Source organism: Cardiocondyla obscurior, linkage group LG11, assembly GCF_019399895.1.
Source record: "Cardiocondyla obscurior isolate alpha-2009 linkage group LG11, Cobs3.1, whole genome shotgun sequence".
In the NCBI taxonomy this organism is placed as follows: Eukaryota; Metazoa; Arthropoda; class Insecta; order Hymenoptera; family Formicidae; genus Cardiocondyla; species Cardiocondyla obscurior.
The window spans coordinates 5566319-5584936 of record NC_091874.1 but is presented as its reverse complement, the minus strand read 5'-3'; the positions used below and the strand labels follow the sequence as shown (position 1 = coordinate 5584936).

General features: G+C 43.5%; 1 protein-coding gene across 1 annotated transcript in view; it reads left to right on the top strand.

Moving 5' to 3' along the window:
- The window catches only part of Sol1, a 221682-nt gene that overhangs the window by 196484 nt on the left and 6580 nt on the right, over window positions 1-18618 (top strand). The window contains exons 11-12 of the mRNA XM_070663475.1: window positions 12283-12490; window positions 15418-15665. Coding sequence (XP_070519576.1) covers window positions 12283-12490; window positions 15418-15665 — 456 coding nt within the window. The remainder of the gene's footprint in view (window positions 1-12282; window positions 12491-15417; window positions 15666-18618) is intronic.

The following is an 18618-nucleotide window of genomic DNA, read 5'->3' as shown; positions in this document are numbered from 1 at the left end:
TGAATGTTAACGGCAAGTTTGAGTTTAATTTTTACGAGCGAGACGTACCCGCTCCCTCGTCCCTCGCGCTTCCGCCCACCCATCTCCCTTGCCGCGCGCCCCCGTCTTTGAAACTTCGCGGCTGAATTATCGCGCTGGGGGATGCGGGCACGTTCTACGGGGTCCACATAAATAGACTTCGAAGGATCCTCGAAAAAGACGGGGTCGTTCTCGCAAATCGAAGTAGGCATTCGACAATCGAACTGTAACGGACATTAAGAAGAGATTCGCAGTCGCGCTTCCTCTTTCCCTGCAGGAAACCCAGACGCGGATCTCACTCCTAAACTGTCACAAGCACAACGACATTCTCGACGACGAATCGATATGACGCGTCTTAGAAAGGACGCCGGCGGTCCTGCAGGAATAACATTCTGCACGGTGACTAGGACATTTCCTCGGGGGGTAAGGCTGATGCCATCTCAGACTGATATGTGCGTGTCAGCCGAGTCGCGCGATACATTTTCCCTATGCGGCGTCTCCGTATATACGTCTTTGCTCACGCTTGAAATTGGTAATTATGACATCGAGAGAGAAAGAGAGACAGAGGAGAGAGATAGGGAGAAGTCGCGGCTTCCGGCAGACAAATTTCACGTTCCTCGTCGTTATAATCGACGTCACGGCGACAATGGCAGGCGGATAATCGCGAATTACGCCGTAACGACAAACACACCGTTGCAAACGCGAAGGACGCAAAATTTATGACGTCTATTCGGTGTAACCCGCCCTTCTTGCAATTAGTCCTGTCTTCCGCGGCGATGGTAAATTAGACTTCCCCTCGGGGTCTAAAAAGCGGATCTATTTCACTCGCGCGGACGCCTCGCTCGATAACGCGAAAATCTATTTTCCTGACCCCGCTTTCGATCGTCAATCGTGCCGCATTTCCTTGCTAAACGAGACACGCCACCACCCTTTAGATAGCGACGCGTCAAACCGTCAACGTTTCTCGCGGAAACTTATCGCTACGTCGATTCGCGGTCGTTTAGTCACGGAGACGGAGGCGCGCGAAGGGACATCGACCGGAAGTTTTGGAATTCGGTCGAACGGTCCAAATATCGTCGACAGCGTCGATGGAGGCATTGGCAGTTAGCGGGGCGACATATTCCTTACGACGTGGGCTTGGCGAGAGAGCTCGACTCGACGACGCTGACGGATTTACGAATCCATCGTCGACGCGCGGCGAAAGAAGTAGAACGGAGCTTTCGGAAAACAACGTCGTCGTCGGCGTCAACGCGCTTCGACAAGTATATATGTGCGCGTCTCGTGTTTGTTTGACGCTTTTGTACATACGTATCTATGCGACGCGCCGCGCCAGTATCAAATGTACGAAACTTACGGACGTATTAGCAGCAACGCTTTAATGTAACCTGGCGTATTCCGCTTTCGAACTTTCCCGGAGTTTCAACGCAATATTTCCGACAAACTCGGCGAAGTTGATATAATATATATATATGTATATAAAGGCGCATCGTATTGTTGCGTCAAGTCATACAGCGGGGAAGCCGCTCCATTCACTTGAGACTCGCCAACTTCGGTCATCCATTAGCCGGTTAACTTTTTCGGCGAAGCTAAACCTACATCGGCGATACGCGCGGTTACCGACTATCAAGACGGTCAATGTACGCGGCGCCAAGCGACGATCCCGTGGCACACACCGTAAAAATTCTGACGTACTACGTGCCGGGAATAACCGGCTCAAAAGAAAAGGGGCGCGTCCACGGCCGAGGCTTTAAATACCATGTGCAGGACCCGTTTTGCATCTCGAGAGTTATTCCGCGCGAATAGTGAAACGGGGCGCCGGAATCGTTATCGTTGATTACAATTGCAAAGTTGGGAGGAGTCCGGTCGAGACAGAGCCAGGAAGGAAGGAAGGAAACGAAGGGAGCCCGGCGGCCGAACGGCCCCGCGCGATGCCGAACTGTGCGAGTCGACGGCGAATCTTTTGTAATGTAGATCGCGGGACGATTTTAACGACAGTTATACCCCTCGAAAGCGTGATAAACAGTCTGCATGCACCCACGAGATGCATACTACGGCGGTCCTCGTACCCGCCCATGGCCGACTTCGGGACAGAGCGTCGCGATCTGGCGCAACATAAATTGCCAGCTCGTATATACTTGAACATTCTTCCACAGCCCGGTATTATAAAAGTTTTCACGAAACTTTATCAATTTTACGGATACGTCACGTGTACCAGCAGAGAAAAAAAAAGAAATGAGAGCTCGTTTACTGCCCGTTTTTCTCTTTCGTTTTTCCCTTGCTCTCCGCTTGCTTTGATTACTTCTACGTACACGCGTAAGCGCATATACGTACACGATTTAATATTACGATATAATTACATCTCAATTTATTTCGCGCAAAAAATATTATCAGACGTAAGTCTGATTACTAAAAATTTCAATTTAAATCTTAAAAAGTAGTCGGTGATCTACAGGTTAAATTGTCAGATGTCCGTATGTAAAAATAAATTTGCAAAAATAGCGGCAATTTTCGATACTCTTTATATTCGCGTTCGCTTTTGTTCGAAAGCGGGAGCTATCGCGGCGGGGTGGAAACTTCTCTCGTCTCGGCAACCTTAAAAAATTGATGCCATAGGCCGTCTCGACAAGACTTTATCGGCGAAACGGGCAACCGAACGTACCATTTTATTGGATCCTACACGCCGGTACGTTGCGAATACCGAGCGGTGTCTAGGCGCTCTTGGTAGCCGTGCGTGAATCTCAATCGTGGAACCGCCGCGCCGTGGCGAAACAAAATAGATTTCCCGTCTGCCGTGTAACTCGCCTGCTCGCGGAGATTCGCTCGACCGACACACAATCCCGTGATACCAAAAGTTTCCCGAGCGCAACGTCCGAACAGCAAACACGGCGAGATTGTTGATCCGTGTTTGCTCCTTCAGTAGCATGCGTAGTTATAATATTTGCAGCATCCGGCGCATAGTTGTACGGAGTATCAGGTCTAACGTCGCCGCGAAATTCGGGGCTTCTTTTTACGCGGGCGCAAAACGTTGCTTGGACAGAAGTTTGTTCCGCGGATGTTTCGTTCCGCGAGCTACAAGTACGGGTAACAAGTCGGAAGTACGCGCTCGCGATTAATAATCAGACTTGTAAATTAGCTGAAAATTACTCTTCCGAATTATAAAATTGGTAGCTCGTTACGGGAAACTCGCGCAATTTATCGTCGGTTTTGCCGCTGACGTTTCCGTCAAACTACAATTCGAAACGTATGTCACACTGTTCAAATAACATCCTGTAATTTCCGCAAAAATGTACAAAGCGTGGACAAACGCGACGTTCTCGTTACTTTAGTCTTCCCCCACACCTCGCGTAATCGGGGAACATTGCCTGTTGCCGAGCGTGAAACAAGCGACGCGGCTGGGAAAAAAGAGCGGGTCGAGCGTAGAGTGAGGTCATTTCAAAATGAAAACCCGACGCTGAAACGCGAGACACCGGCGATACAAGGAGAAAAAGCTCCAGCCGTCGCGCCAAACGAAACAATATGGGACTTTAATTTGGGGTAACGCCATCGTAAGCGCAGAAGACCACGCACAATAAAGCAGTATCGATAATATTGCGAATAAAGAAATAAATAATTGCGATCATTTTATTTAAATATTAAAATTGTGCAGATAGTTTCTTTGGGACTCACCGGTTAGATGCGCAGCGGCAGAGTTATGCAGCTTCAAAGATCCTGTAACATAAAAATATAAAAATTACATTATAAAGATGCTGAAAATGATTTTTATCGTTACAATTTTTTTTTATAGTACTTGGAATTAATTGAACAGTAAAATGATAAAAAATCAAATTATTTGTTACTAAAACAACAAAGTTATTAATTTAATGTAAAGGAAAAACGATGTTCACCTTAAAGTTGCCCTGCCGAAGCATGTTGCCCTTCCTGAGCCTGCTCCTCCTCTCAGGATGTCCATAAGTAGTCGGGCTGATTGTCTTTCGCCGGTTCTCTTCTGGATCTCCATCTGAAACAAAAAAGAATTTAACTGATTAGCATTACAGAATATTGAGCCACTTATCGTGACGAGATTGTATGCATAAAGCGTACGTATGTATAAAGCGTAATATTCGCAATAAGTATTTCGCTTCACATATACTCTACATGTATACATTATTCTTACCGTCGACCTCGTGTTTTGGTGCCGGGCGTGGGCAGCACATTCCAACGTTGGCACTGTATACACAGCTCGCAGCCTTATGTGTTCGCTGCTGTGACCGCTGGAAGGAGAACGGGCCAGTCGTCGCTAGCACGCACCCTTTCCTCTCCCCGCGCTCTCCTCCGGCGCCTATCGTCGCTGAATCCCAGACGTTCACTAATAATGCGCTGATTTTATGCTGAAAAATCTTAAGACGAATGTTCTTTCGTTAATACTCTAAATCTATCACGAATGTACAAGCACTGACTACGCTGCGATATTCGTTCGCAGCATATTACTGTGCTACGATCGAACGACAAACGAACGCGAAAATTATGTCCGCGTAAATGAGGATATGACTTACTTGGAAGGGAAAAGAAGGGTTGCGAATGCTCTCTGCGTGTGGAGGTTGGATGGGAGAGAGTCCTCGCGCTGGATTGCGCCTCCTGGTTCATCGGTTACGCGAAATTCCTCCTATACGGATGGAGCGTCTCCTGCGTGCGGGTGAGCTGCTCGAATATCGGCAAGCGGAAATGAGGTAACACAGTCGGCGACTCCTCGCCCCATCTGTCCCGCGCGTTCTTGCACTAGCCGACGTTGTCCGTCTCTTTCTTTCCTCCTCCGTCTCACTCTTACCCAACTGAGCGTGCTGTAATAAGAATTATTAACCAAACGTTAATCTAACATTAGCGTTAATGTATCACAAAGATATAAAAGTCGCTTGTACGAGACTCATACCTAAGCGAGACAACGAGATTACGTTTTCGAGACCACCGATTCCTACGATACAACGGAGAGTCTCTTACGAAGGTGTGAATTGTGCGACTGCCGGAGACGGAATGGAAGGGGAACGGGCCGCTGCTAGCCGCCTACCGCTCACCGTTTCCACTCCCCGCGCTCCCTAGTCACCCACGCTCGCTAGTCTCCTCGCGCTCGTCAGTCTCGCCACGGCTACCGACCTTGAGTCTTGCACGTACGTAAATAACGCGTTGTACGTTTCCACGGCGCATGTTCTTTCGGTATTGCATCGAATCAGTCGCGAGTGTACGGGTACTAGCTACGCCGCGGTTCTCGTTCGCGACGTCTCACTTTCACCGAGCCCCGATTGTTCGACAAAGAGACGCGAAAATTATATCCGCGTAAATGAGGATATTGGACATACATGGAAGGGAAGTGAAGTGGTTGCAGATGCTCTCTGCGTGCGAAGGTTGGATGGGAGAATGTCTCGCGCCTGATTACGCCTCCTGGTCCACCGACAAGACGAAATCTTTTGGATCAGGATGGAGCGTCTCCTTCGTGCGGGTGTCCTGCTCGGATGCCGACAACCGGAAGCGAAGTACAATAGGCGGCAACCGGAAAGGAAGTAAAATGGCCGGCGACCTCTCGCGCCACCTGCCCCGCGCGTCCCCGCACTAGTCGACGTTGTCCGTCTCTTTCTTTCCTCTTCCGTCTCACTCTTACGCAACTGAGTGCACTGTAATAAGAATTATTAACCAAACGTTAATCTAACATTAGCGTTAATGTGTCGCGAAAATACATAAGCTGCTTGTACGAGGCTCATACGTAAACGAGACAACGAAAATCCGTCTTCGAGATCACCAAATCCCTCGATATAACGAAGCATCTTTTACGTAAGTGTAAATTGCTCGAACATCGGAAGCGGAGTGGAAGGGGATCGGGCCGCTGCTAGCCGCCTACCGCTCACCGTTTCCTCTCCCCGCGCTCGCTAGTTTCCTCGCGATCGTCAGTCTCTTCGCGATCGTCAGTCTCTCCGCGGCTACCAACCTTGAATCTTGTACGTACGTGAATAACGCGCTGTACGTTTTCACGGCGAGTGTCCTTTCGGTATTCCATCGAATCTGTCGCAAGTGTACGGGTACTGACTACGCCGCGGTTCTCGTTCGCGACGAAGTGGTTGCGGATGCTATCTGCGTGTGGAGGTTAGATGGGAGAGAGTGCTCGCGCGGGATTACGTCTCCTGGTCCACCGATTGCGCAAAATTCTTCGGTTACGGATGAAGTGTTTCCGTGTACATCTGAATGCTTGAAGTCCGAGCAGGAAAGGAACAGGAAAGAGACGCCGACCGTGTGCGCCCTCCCGCCGCCTGCGTCGCCCGCACGAACTACCTCGTTCGTCTCTGGTATGAAATTTAAATTATAATAAAAATTACAATCCGAGTATTTTGTCAAACATTAAATGAAAATTAACTTGAATCGCGAGTATGTAATGTTGCGGTACTCACGTACCGATTCAGTCAATTGTAGATTGCGTGATCAACGTAGAGAAATAAATATAATTAATATATATAAATTAAATTTAAAGAAACAATAAAATCTATAACAAATTAAACTGCTCGGCCAATCTGTGTTTAGGTATCTTTACTGTTATGTAATCACACACTTGAACGCATTATAAAAGAATTTATATATTAAATATTGTTCCGAATATTATTCTGAATTTAAACATCTTTAGAAATATTTAGCTGAGAAAACGTCTGCTGTTAAATGAAACATTTATTATCCCTGCTTTATATAGAAATCTAATAAACCCTTTATTTTAACGCAAGCTTGATTAAAACAGATGTTTCACCATTGCATTCTGGCAATTTTAACTGTAGTTTCTTTGGCTTTAATTATTATTCTTTTGATGTACAGACTGTATTTTTAGATAAGTATTTTCTTTGCTGTTTGATCAAGCAATCTACACTTTTGTTAATTTTTTGTTAATCTTAATGTAAGATGTAGTTATCGAAACAAAAAGTATTAAAAATTCTGAAAGTTATAAAAACGGACAATGAGAAATGAACTGAATATTATCCAAGAAATCTACAACCGGGAAAAAATGCACGATCCTTGGGGCACCTAGTAAATCAAGCTTCTTGCTTATTAGAGGTACGCTTAACAAGTGAGTAATTGTTGCGCAACTTTCTTCGAGTCCTTTCTTAGCTCGAATATACGCCATTGGTATAATAAAGTCGGTGCACAAAACAAATGCGCTTCCTTTGCAGTAGCGGTTAGAATGGAAATTATGGAATTACACTGACGCAAAATTCAATATTTCCGATAGCGAGGACTCGTTAAAAATTACGAGTGGAAAATGTAATTTAAAGTTTGACCTTTTTCGCGTTTTCACTATCGAATTTCCGAAAGTTAAAGCGGGAATCCTGGAGCAGCGGAATAATTCGGCAATCATGATTTTTGAATTTGGCTGATCATATATTTCTACGATTCGACATCAGCACGCTCCGCGACGTGTTGTTCCAGACGCAGCAAATGAATATCGGATCGCGGGCATGTACGATCGCACGTAACACGCGTTATCCGGCAGTGCCCTTAACCGCGCGTTACCCGTCGCGAGCTATCGGGAAATGTCATAAAGCGGAGCGTGGCCGTGTCATAAATATCCGAGTCTGACGTCGAAATTCAACGGGCGATCCCTACAGGAGACAAATTGTACAACCGGATACGCGACCGGCCGCATTAAGGAATTACATGCATTGGGTGCGCGCATCAGTCACTCTCATTGATTGCGCGAATAGAATACACCCCGCGAAAGTCGCGTAAAATCGTCGCTGCACCGTTCCACTTAATGGGTTTTGGCATTCGTGACGTTCCGCGCGGAATATTCCGAAAGTGTACATGTGATTAACTCGTCACTTCAATTTTTGCGAAAGAAACGTCCGTTAAAGCGCAATAATTTTCAATATTTCTAAATAAAATCCGGTGAATGCACGTGCACGTGCGTCGCGGCACAGCGTGCAACGCGAAATCGTAGGTAATACTGAGTGATAATTTTAACCGTAATCAGTTATCCACATCGGTAATAAGCAGCTGATTTAGCAATACTCTCGATTATTCCGCATTGCGTTAGTGTGGAACGTATAATTCACAAATATTTGCACTGTACCCGATCATCAGAGACGGTAAATTCTATTAAAAGCAGGAACCATAGCGCACGGGATACTGCGATCTGTTTGTCTCGCTGCTAATTACATGCGCGGGCCGTTTCATTCTCAATGAATCAGCGAAATTGTGTCGCCTTCGTAACTTGCTGATCTCGCCACTTTTTCCCTATACACGTTGTCGATTAGATCGGGATTGCAGGCGCGAAATGTATCGATACGTTACAAGTATGAATGATAAATTATTACGCGATTGTGCAGCGCGTTTATAAAAGCGACACTCGCTGAGTTATTTGTCGCGATTGTTGAGAGGCGTTTAATGTAGTTTCATCGAATTTTAATAAACGTGTCCATCATAATTTCAGTAGAAAATCCTATTAAGCTCCCTTAATCGAGACTGGCTAATGCACATCGTTTGCTGGCTGTATATACGATGAATTTTCGATGCATCTTCCAATTCCATCGGGAATACTTTTCGCTGTGAATATTTTTCTGTGACTCGCTTTTCAACTCGCGATTGAGAGACTCGTATCTGAGAAAATATCTACGGAAAATGTTCCATCACTGTGACTACACAATTCTTTTTTTTCTTTTTTTTCTACATTTTTTTTTTTACTTTTTTTTTCGCCAAGTAGAGGCAAAATTAATTAATTTCCGTCTTGCGTTACGGAAAACCATCCTAATCACCCAGACTGACGTCGCAACTTGCACCAGCAGATACAGCAACGCGACACTGAAATTCTGTGCTTAATTCGCTAGGTTCCGTCCAAGTTGAACATCATATACTCGTATCACGCTCGCCTGATTAAAATCTTCGCGAATGCCACGAATGCTGCGCTGCTGTTGCCACTGTATCGCGTTACGTAAATCGAGGTATTACTTAGTTACGGGGAGTACGAAAACGGGACGCGCGAAAGAAAGGCAAGGGAATGAAATGGAGGAAAAGCCGCGGAAGCTCCGACGAATGCCGCGCGCGGAAAAGAGAAAGAGCAGCCGACCGTTGTTTTCCGAGATACGTTAACGCACCACGAGAAACCGGAAGTATTCGGGACAATGTAAGCGAGCGCGCATATCCGGAGCGCTCTTGAATTTAGTCTGCGCGGCAGCATTATGTCGGATGCTAAACGCCCGCGATATCTCAATGGTACACACGGACGATCGCCGTTAAGGAGAAGTCTCTTTACGACCTCGTAACAATAAAAATCGTGGCGGGACGAACGCGTCATTAATTGTAGCCGAGTAATTTCTTCTGCAAAGATATTACTGCACGCGCGTTTAATGCTGGTAACTGTATAATGCGCACAGATCACTGAGCACAATTGATGAAAAATTAATATGTCAAACGACTCCTGACGTATATTCGACCTCATAAAGCGCATTAAATTTGATGGTGATTTAGTACTTATAAAACTAATACCGTGCAGTAGTTGAGAGTAGCATTATGGCGATGTGTTTGATCAATCGATGACAATTTCACTCCTGCATTTCGACGCGAATACGTTAAGCGCAAGCACGGCGCTTTCGCGGATTGAAACAGTCGTAGTAAATAAAAAAAAAATAAAAAAAAAAAGGAGCCGTCACCCCTTTTTGCACGCCGGATTTTTTTACAATGCGAAATTTTACGACTATTTTGCGGTGTACGTGCCATAAATAAAAAGAATTTACAGGACAGTTTTTTTTATATATATACATCAAACGTTTGAAACGTGAAACGTTTGCTCCGATTGCAGGGCGTGGAGAAACGCGATATGAAAAGGCTGTAGATTATTACGTTTGTTCTACGTGGTATTGAAAAATTACAGGTAACAAGCGACACGGTATTCGAACACAATTCCCTTCGCAATGCCATTTTTATATATACGTCACGGGATTGACTCGACGGCGGTATTCGGACAAGATACATATTTATAGATCAACTTTTTTCTTTTTTTTTTTTTTTTTCCAAAATTCGTTTCCGACTTCATTCAAATGGAGTCTCCATTTCTATGCATTATTCGCAATTTCTGGGTTAGGAGTGTGTGAATTTTAATAATACTCCTTATGAATATGAAGTGGACGATCTCGCGGTTGGGTTTTTGCATGAACTGACACCGCTGGTAATGAAAAAGACAATAAGATTGCGTGACACGTTAAAAGGGAAAGGTAATAGACTAGGCGAGACACTTGTCGAACTAACTTCTCGGCTACATTTTCAAACATTTTCACGCTTTTTTTCCACGACGCTCGACCCTTTGTACTCTTCTTTATCCCCTCTCTCCGACGAGCTTGCCGTAAAGAACGGAGCAGACCGCGCACACGGTGACCATAACAAATGCGGCTAACTAAGCGCAAAAGTCTCGCGAAAGCTTATTACTCGATGTTTACAGCCCGGAGGAAACTTGGCCTGTGCTCTCGCGACGCGGTGTACCGCACTTTAGGAACTCACGAGAGGAATTCAGCAGTAACTGCGACCACTGCGAGTCGTTTGAAACAGGGGCCTGTGTGACAACGGGGCCAATCTCGTAATTAACATACTCTCTTTCCCTCCCCCACGTAGCCTCTTCTCCTTTGCGCACCCGCCGCCGTAAACATCCCCTGTCGCTCGTGAGACGCCCCGCCGACGGCGACGTCGTCGAAACGGATATTTTTCAGCGAGAGAATGCGAAGAGGGATGGAAATCACTTTCCGGGAAGTTTCCCGGTGGAAGGAAACGCCGATCTTTCCTAAACCACCCGCTCGACGTGGCACCCGTCGCTCTGGGGCGTCCGTCGCGATCGAAGTTAATTGAGTCGTCCGTAATGAGGTTTCGGCCGCTTCTGTCGGGAAATTTTAATCGGCCGAGAGAATCGAGGGAAAAGGAAGAAAGAGGTGCCTCCAAGTCGCGCCAACGACGGACGCTTGGAATGTTTGCAAGGAGTTATTCAATTATTTTACGTCCCGCCGGGCCGAGGTACCACTCGATTTACTTCGTTTCGCGGAACAGCGAGAGATCAGTCTTGAGGAAATTCAACTACATTGAACACTATTGACGCGATTGCAAAAAAAAAAAAAAAAAAAAAAAAAATAGGAGGTGTAAGGTGAAGTAATTTTTTGTGGCGGAAAAAAGTGGAATTAAATGCAATTCAGCGCGGCAGTATGGCAGCTCGTGCTCGGACGTTATATTGGACGGCCCGCGTAGCTATTTTTCGGTCGAATAAGGCAATTGATTGATCCCGGTGTCTGCCAATTCTTGCCCGGCGAAATCCGATCGATTGAAAGCATAAGCTCGGTTCTTTACGCAATTTGGCGAAATTTGAAAAATCAAGTTACGCTCTCGTGCGAGCGCGATGGGTTGTGTGACACTTTTTTTTTTTTGCTACTGCAACGAGCGATACAAAACTCAGATAAATCGATTTTGTTCTGTCGCACGAAAAATGAGTTAGAAAAAAAAAAAAAAATTCTTGCCGACTGATACCCTAGTGATTTGCGCGATCGATGATACCGCGCAGCTGATATGCGATCGAGACTGACCACTGAAACCATCGCGCTTCAACGCGCACGGCGACACGGCACGCAGGCCGCCCTATTTTCAGACACCGTTGTCACCAAACCGCCTTGCAAGCAATCTGGCATTGTACGCTTCGGGCATTGTACGGTACGGGCTTTACACCGGGGTAATTACAGGGATATCCGGGGGTGGGTTTACACGCGCGAGCGAGCCGAAACTCGCGCTTTAATATTCGATTTCGACGCTGTCTACATTGAAACTGTCGATTAATAATACATTAGTAATTACTTCGATATTATTCATATTTCTCGGGCGTATTACATTGTCACAATTGCACCGCCAATGATTTGTATTACGTTGCCCAGCCAGCCATTAGTACATGTCAATATTTATTAAGCCGCTCAGGGGATTATAAACGCCCCTGTAATAATGAAGTGCGCGCGGATAATAAATTGTGATGAAAAAACAAAGGGAAACTCGTGCCCTTCGTCGCGCTGTCGGCGCACCATAAATTGAATCACCTTTTTTTATTTTTTCTTCCTTTTCCTCCTTCCTTTATCTCCCTCTCTGATAAACACGGCAATAATCTTATAACGTTCGAACGACCGAGAGAAAGAAATGGTCAAAATACGGGAAAGAGACGCGCTTTCGAGTCATTCCTGCTGCTCGCATGAATATCGACCCGTTCCAACTTTTAGCACACTTACAAATGCTGCTTTACTGTTTCAGACTTCGGTATAACGACAGGTCGGCAGGAGGAGCAGTATCCGTGTGCCTTTGTTTTCAACAGCAACGAGACCCGGAACGGTACGTTCGCGTCGCCAAATTACCCTGGCCTGTACCCCCGTAGCACGGAATGCTACTATTTCTTCTACGGTCAACCTAAAGAGAAGGTCCACCTTCATTTCCACTTCTTCGACGTCGAAGGAGTGTTACCGTAAGTTCAATGAACCTGCTTACCCATTTGCTTATTTTTTTTATTTTTTTTTACGCCGTTTTACTTTTTATTTCGTTCTTTGAGAGAGGGGAAAAATAGATCTCTTGCCCGCAGCACAAACGAGATGAGTCTGACCAAGTTTAAATAACGGCATCGGAAATTACGAGTATTCGTTGCCGGCAATCAATGTCACTGACGAACTGTAGCGCACAGAAATATAATAATGAGAAATGAAAATTAATTAACGCGAATAATAATGCGATATTTCGCGTTGAAAAAGAAGATAAAAGAAGGTAATTGTATTAGCGATAAAAATATCACGATTAACATCTAGCGAAATGTTTGTACTTCAGATACCTTCGGTATCTCGCTAATGAACTGATTATCTGGAATTCCCTCAACATCGAAAATACCGGACAATGCGATTATATATAACGTAATTATTACATTTATGCACAATATAAATTACTTAACTCTGTCGGAAAACTCGTTTAACTTCCCTAGACTCTCGCCTACCGTTCTAAGATTCAATTAGACACAAAGCGACCGCCTTTAAGCAAATTTAGAATCTTCCCGCGAAAGACAAATCGATAGCGGCTCAATTCTGGACCCTTGCGGGAGTTGAGATGGCTCGTTATATCGAACTGCATCTAAGTTCTTGGTTACTTATTGAAACACGAAGGAAGCTCTGATGAAGGTACGGCGACCAATATTCGAGAAACAGAGGCAATTACGTGTCAACTACGATGCATATTGTTATTAACGAGCGTATTACCCATTATCATGTAACAAGAAGTATAACGCGCTGTAACTTATAGGAAATAATATAACGGTGCAACGCGAATCTCGCGTATATTTAAGGGCAAAATGTGGCGGATGAACGTGCAGAAAGAGAGAGCCGTGAATTGCCACGTAAAAGACAAAGGGGAACGGTGCTGGAAGGGCGGCGGGGTGGTCGAGAAACGACCGATGACGAGAGGGAAAACGGAGGGAGGACTACTGCGTCGGGGGTCATACGATAGCTTCTCCTAATTGGGTCGTATTAAATCGCAGGACCATCAATATTCCGACGGCAACGTAACGCTACGTTCATTACCGGAAGCCGCTAATTAATCATGTTTCGCCAATTTCTGTCGAATTTTATAACAACGCAGCGTGCGCTCGTTTGTCGCACACGGCGCCAGCGTTGGGTGCCCGGTACGTGTACCGCCGATGGAGAAACGGAATTCACGCTGTCGCTTTCGGCTTGGTCGATCGGCGGCCTCGCTTTGTAAATTGATAATTCGACGTCGGCCGGCATTGACCGCGCGATGCCTCGCCGTGCTATTTATCGCGGTCGCGGCGGCCGTTCGTGGGAAGATTTTCCCCCGGTTGCTACTTTGGAAAACAGTAATCGTAAATATCACCAACCCCTCGAGCAACGAAACGAGAGTTCGATTGGACCAAGTGCGCCTCCGGTGCTTTTATCTCAATAATTTTCTATCCAAAACTGATATTTCGAATCCCTTCGCAGCAGTCGAAAAAAAAAGTTATGCCCGACGTTAACGCGTTTCTTTAAGTGCGGTTTCACATTTGTCCGTCTATTAATTTTTCAATTATCGTAATTATTGCTCCCTGTTTCCGGCATCGTTTAAAATCGCTTTCGGAAATGGTGATCTATCATTCGAATTGCCACCTATTTCATCAGATCAATCGTGAACTTTCTGACGCTCTCTTTCATTTTCTTTGTCTCTACCATTCTTGCGTGTGTTCGCATGCTATTCGCAATGCATATTTTTTACTACGCGATAATAGCCCCATCGCTCATGCATCAATATTTCTTTTCGCGACGATATATTGTTCGTCTCGCCGCGGATGTCACCGCGCAACAACTGAATGGCTGCATAAATCTTACTTATCGCTTCTATTTATCTGCCAACACTACTCCGGTAGTCACCCTTAATTATACTCGATGAGGTGGTAATAGAATATTATCGCGCTACTCAATATGCATTTTATATGATAGGAGATATGATAACTTCTCGTTGTTCTCAAGCGCAAGGTCTTATTAAGGTACTAACGAGCATATTAATTTTGTTGGAGCAAGTTAAATTGTTATTAAGTAAAAGATCGAATCTCAGCAATATTTCTCAAGTAAATTGCTCTTAAATAATCACTGCATCACAACGATGCCAACAATAATAAGTCAAACGAAATTATTTTAAAAAATGCGAAAAAAATTATAAACGTATTATTATGTTTTTGATATTATTATGCATGTTACATCGTTAATTTTTATCGTAAATTAACTGCAATAAAAGCAAAATACGTGTTACATTTTATCATCAATACGTTCACTTGTTTCTGTATTTACAGCTTTTAACAGATCGATTGTTTTAATAAAAATATCGAACATATATAAATTTAAATAATATCACTAGCTTCGAGACAATCAGTATTGCAGGAAAGAAAGATTCTGATACAAATAAAATTTATTCAATTAACATACTTTTTTTTAAAGATACATACAAATGATAGAAAACATGTCCAATTAAATATACGTAATTACAAATAATATGTGCGCCATAAAATTCACATTATTTGCTGCGATTAATATAATATAAATGTTAACGATAAAGCGTTGGTTAATTTTAATTTGTTTAGACTGTAAAGTAAATTATATCCCTTGAATTGAAAACAATATCTATACAATTTTTCTTTTATTTTTTATTATCCAGGTAATCCGTAATGATCAATATATTATCAGCGAACAAAATTTAAATAACCGACAGTACATGTGCAAGAATGACATATTTTACGGTTATGCAATATATTAATTGTAATGTCGCACGTCGAGTTTTTGCCCTCGATTTAATAAAATGGACCGTCAGTAATGCTTTTCCCACTCGCGAAGTAAAAGCTCAGTCGTCAATACCGGAATTTTCCAGGTGCGAAACTGTGTCAGCCAGCGATTACGTCGAATTCTCCAACTATATGATCAGAGATCGGAAGTATCCGAGGCACTGTGGTCAGCTGAAAGAATTCGACGTCTACAGCGATAGGAAGTTCTTTCGTGTTACGTTCAAGAGTAACGATCGTCTCGACGCCACGGGCTTTAATGCCAGTTACGTGTTCCTGGACGAGGAAGAAAATTACACGATGAAGATACCTGCGAGCAACGGATCGGCACGGCACGGTAAGGCTTTCGTGAAATTAGTTAATTAATTATATCACGGCGCTGCTTTACCGTTTCCTGCACAGGTAGCTTCTGATTTTTTTAAAGCAGTCGTAAGACCACCGACCTAACAGCCTGATAAGGCACAGCAGCAAATGCATTCTGTTAGGAAAATTCTTCTCATAAATGAACAATTTTCGCTGCTACGTTACGTTATTTGCACTTGGCCATTTATTATATATTGCACTATCTACTATTTATTATTATTTATTGCTTAATAACATGGCCATATGGAAAACGCGATACACATTGTTAAAAAATTGGGACATGGCGTCAATTTTAACTGAAATATTGAATTTATTTTGTATCGTGTAAATTCATATCTATGCGAATTTTTAAAAAGTACAAGTTCATATATTTCGCTCTCTTTCGTTGATACAATTATTTACGATGAATATTGAAAATCGAAAAATGTGAGCCGCGATGTGTAGAGTTACATAACTGCAATTGATATATAGTGTATAGTGAAGTGCTTGTTATCCACGTATTTGCAAAAAGAGAGAAAAAAAAAATTACAGTTTCACATATTTTCATTATTATGTAAATATTCGTACTCATTTTAATTAAGAGTATTAAACTGCCAAGAAGATAGTTAAATAGCAAATGAATAAAGATTTTTTTCTGAAAGATACGTTAAACAGAACCTCGGTAAAAAGAAATCTCTTCTCTTTCGAAGCTCCCAAGCGAAAGAAATCTGTGAAAAAGAGAAAATTCGCCTGCATTATTACAGCGAAAAGTACAACATACGTGAACTTAATTGAATTCTAGACTTAATGTAATTTCTGAAATGCGACGAGAGTTCTACATGGGATTGATACAGCCTCTGAAAGCTGAACAGAACGGATTCCCGTTTCTCTTAAAAGTTCTGACGTGCACGCTTCGTAGGGAACTGCAGCCACATTACGGTCATTATATCTCGAGTATTTAAATATCTTGTTGGCAATTTCTGGCAGTTATTTCTCTTGATTTTTTTCTTCTCGCCGTGCACGTTGGAAAAAAAGAACGCGAGCGGATATTCTGAGAAATAATTGAGTCTTTTGTAACGTAAAGGAAAGCCCGACAAGAGAGACCCGTAAAAACCCCGGTAGACGGGATCTATTCTGAATTGTACGGAGATCCGTTCATTCGCATTCTCGTTCTCTCGAGGAGGCGAAAAGTCACGCGCGCGGCAACGTAAATGGATAGAAGCGGCCTGGAAAAGGTAGCGCAGGCAGAATGAATTAAGGCGGTGTACTTTAGCCCGTTCCGTCAAATCGAATTGCGCGGAGAGAAGCCCGTTATTCACTCGTTTCGCGCTGGCAAACGGGGTCGAATACCTCGGATTCGTGAAACTTTTGTTACAACTTGGAGCATTGTTGCACACCCAATGGTTGAAGTAGCCCCCAGTGCCGCTGGGCTTAATAGCTCGAAATACATCTTCGGGGGCGTTCGGTCACCGTTTAAATGCCGTTCTAGAACGGTAACAATTGCGGAAACGGAAAAATGTGCAGACTCGACGATGTCGCGCGGTCGAAGCGTATGAATCGCGTGATACATGCCGCCCGTCGTTCTCCACTGATCCGATCAAACAGATATTACTAATTGATTTCGCTGATAATTCTTTTCCAATTTTGTTAACCCTCACTCGGGTCATGGTTCTGATCGAATTCGCAAGAGAGTTTTAGGTTTAATAATACACGTTTTGGATTGCTTCATATTTAAAACTACCTGTCCAGCAAAGTCTACTTATCGTTATACAAGATTGAATTTTATGTCGCGCAATATTTGAAAAATTAAATCGATAAAATCAAATAATGTAAATTATTTTTGTCGTGACGGTCCCGATGTGCGCGATGAACTAAAATTGCTCATCGTTGTTTCGATACAAATTGCAAACAGAACTCGGCCGGATGTGACACGTATTTATAGCCAATCAACGATAATGTTGCGCCTCATTTTCGCCATTCGCAAGGCGTGAGATTGTGCGGCAGCGGTTTCAATATTCTAGATTGTATCGTCGACTTTGCAATATTTGTCCACGGGAACCAGCGTGAGATTGCATAATGAACAAACCGGTATAACAAGATTCACTATCAGTTTGTAAATGGTTACTATCGTCGAATGTAATAAATACTTTTACATCGGTTATTCAATGCGGGAATAATAAGGAGCTTTATTATTTGATTAATTACTAAACGAATAAAAATGTACGCATTTATGTATATAAATTAAAAATTGTATTATAACGCGCGACGTGAATCGTTTGCTCGCCGTAATGCTCGCGCAGAAACGTTCCCGGCTTGACTTTTTCTGCTCTAATTGAAATGTTTCGGTGAACAATGCTCGACATAGAACGGTCTTGTCGCAAGGTATCTCGAGCGAGACAAACAAGACAAATTATACAACGGATAAGTAATTAGCAATTAACGATTTGCACAATACGAAAATTGAGAGAGTAGACAATGAGAGGGCTCGGAGTTTCTCAAAGAGGAAAAAGAATTTACATTGTATATAACAGTTAAACTACGAAATCTTGGGATCATTTGTAAGAATTATCAGGAACAATTTGCGCGTTCTACCATATCGGTCGTAAAAATTTACCGTAACGTGTACAATTGTTGTGAAAATGTTACAGCAGCTTTTATTACGTCACAACTACTGCAGGGGCACTGCATTTTTTTTCTGCGTATGCGCGGTAATAAAAAAAAAATAAAAAAAGATCAGGAGAAGTAAACACGAATAAAACCTGCAATATGTATATTACTATTTATGCCATCGTTAACATGAGTTATCACGCACGTGGCTTCATATACGAACCAGAATGCAAATCGATAGCACCGCGTGACTTACGCCGTTCGGTTTAACAGCGAAAACGGCACAAAAAAATTAATCTCAAGGTTGTATTATAAAAATCCATAAAGTTAAAATAGCCGTG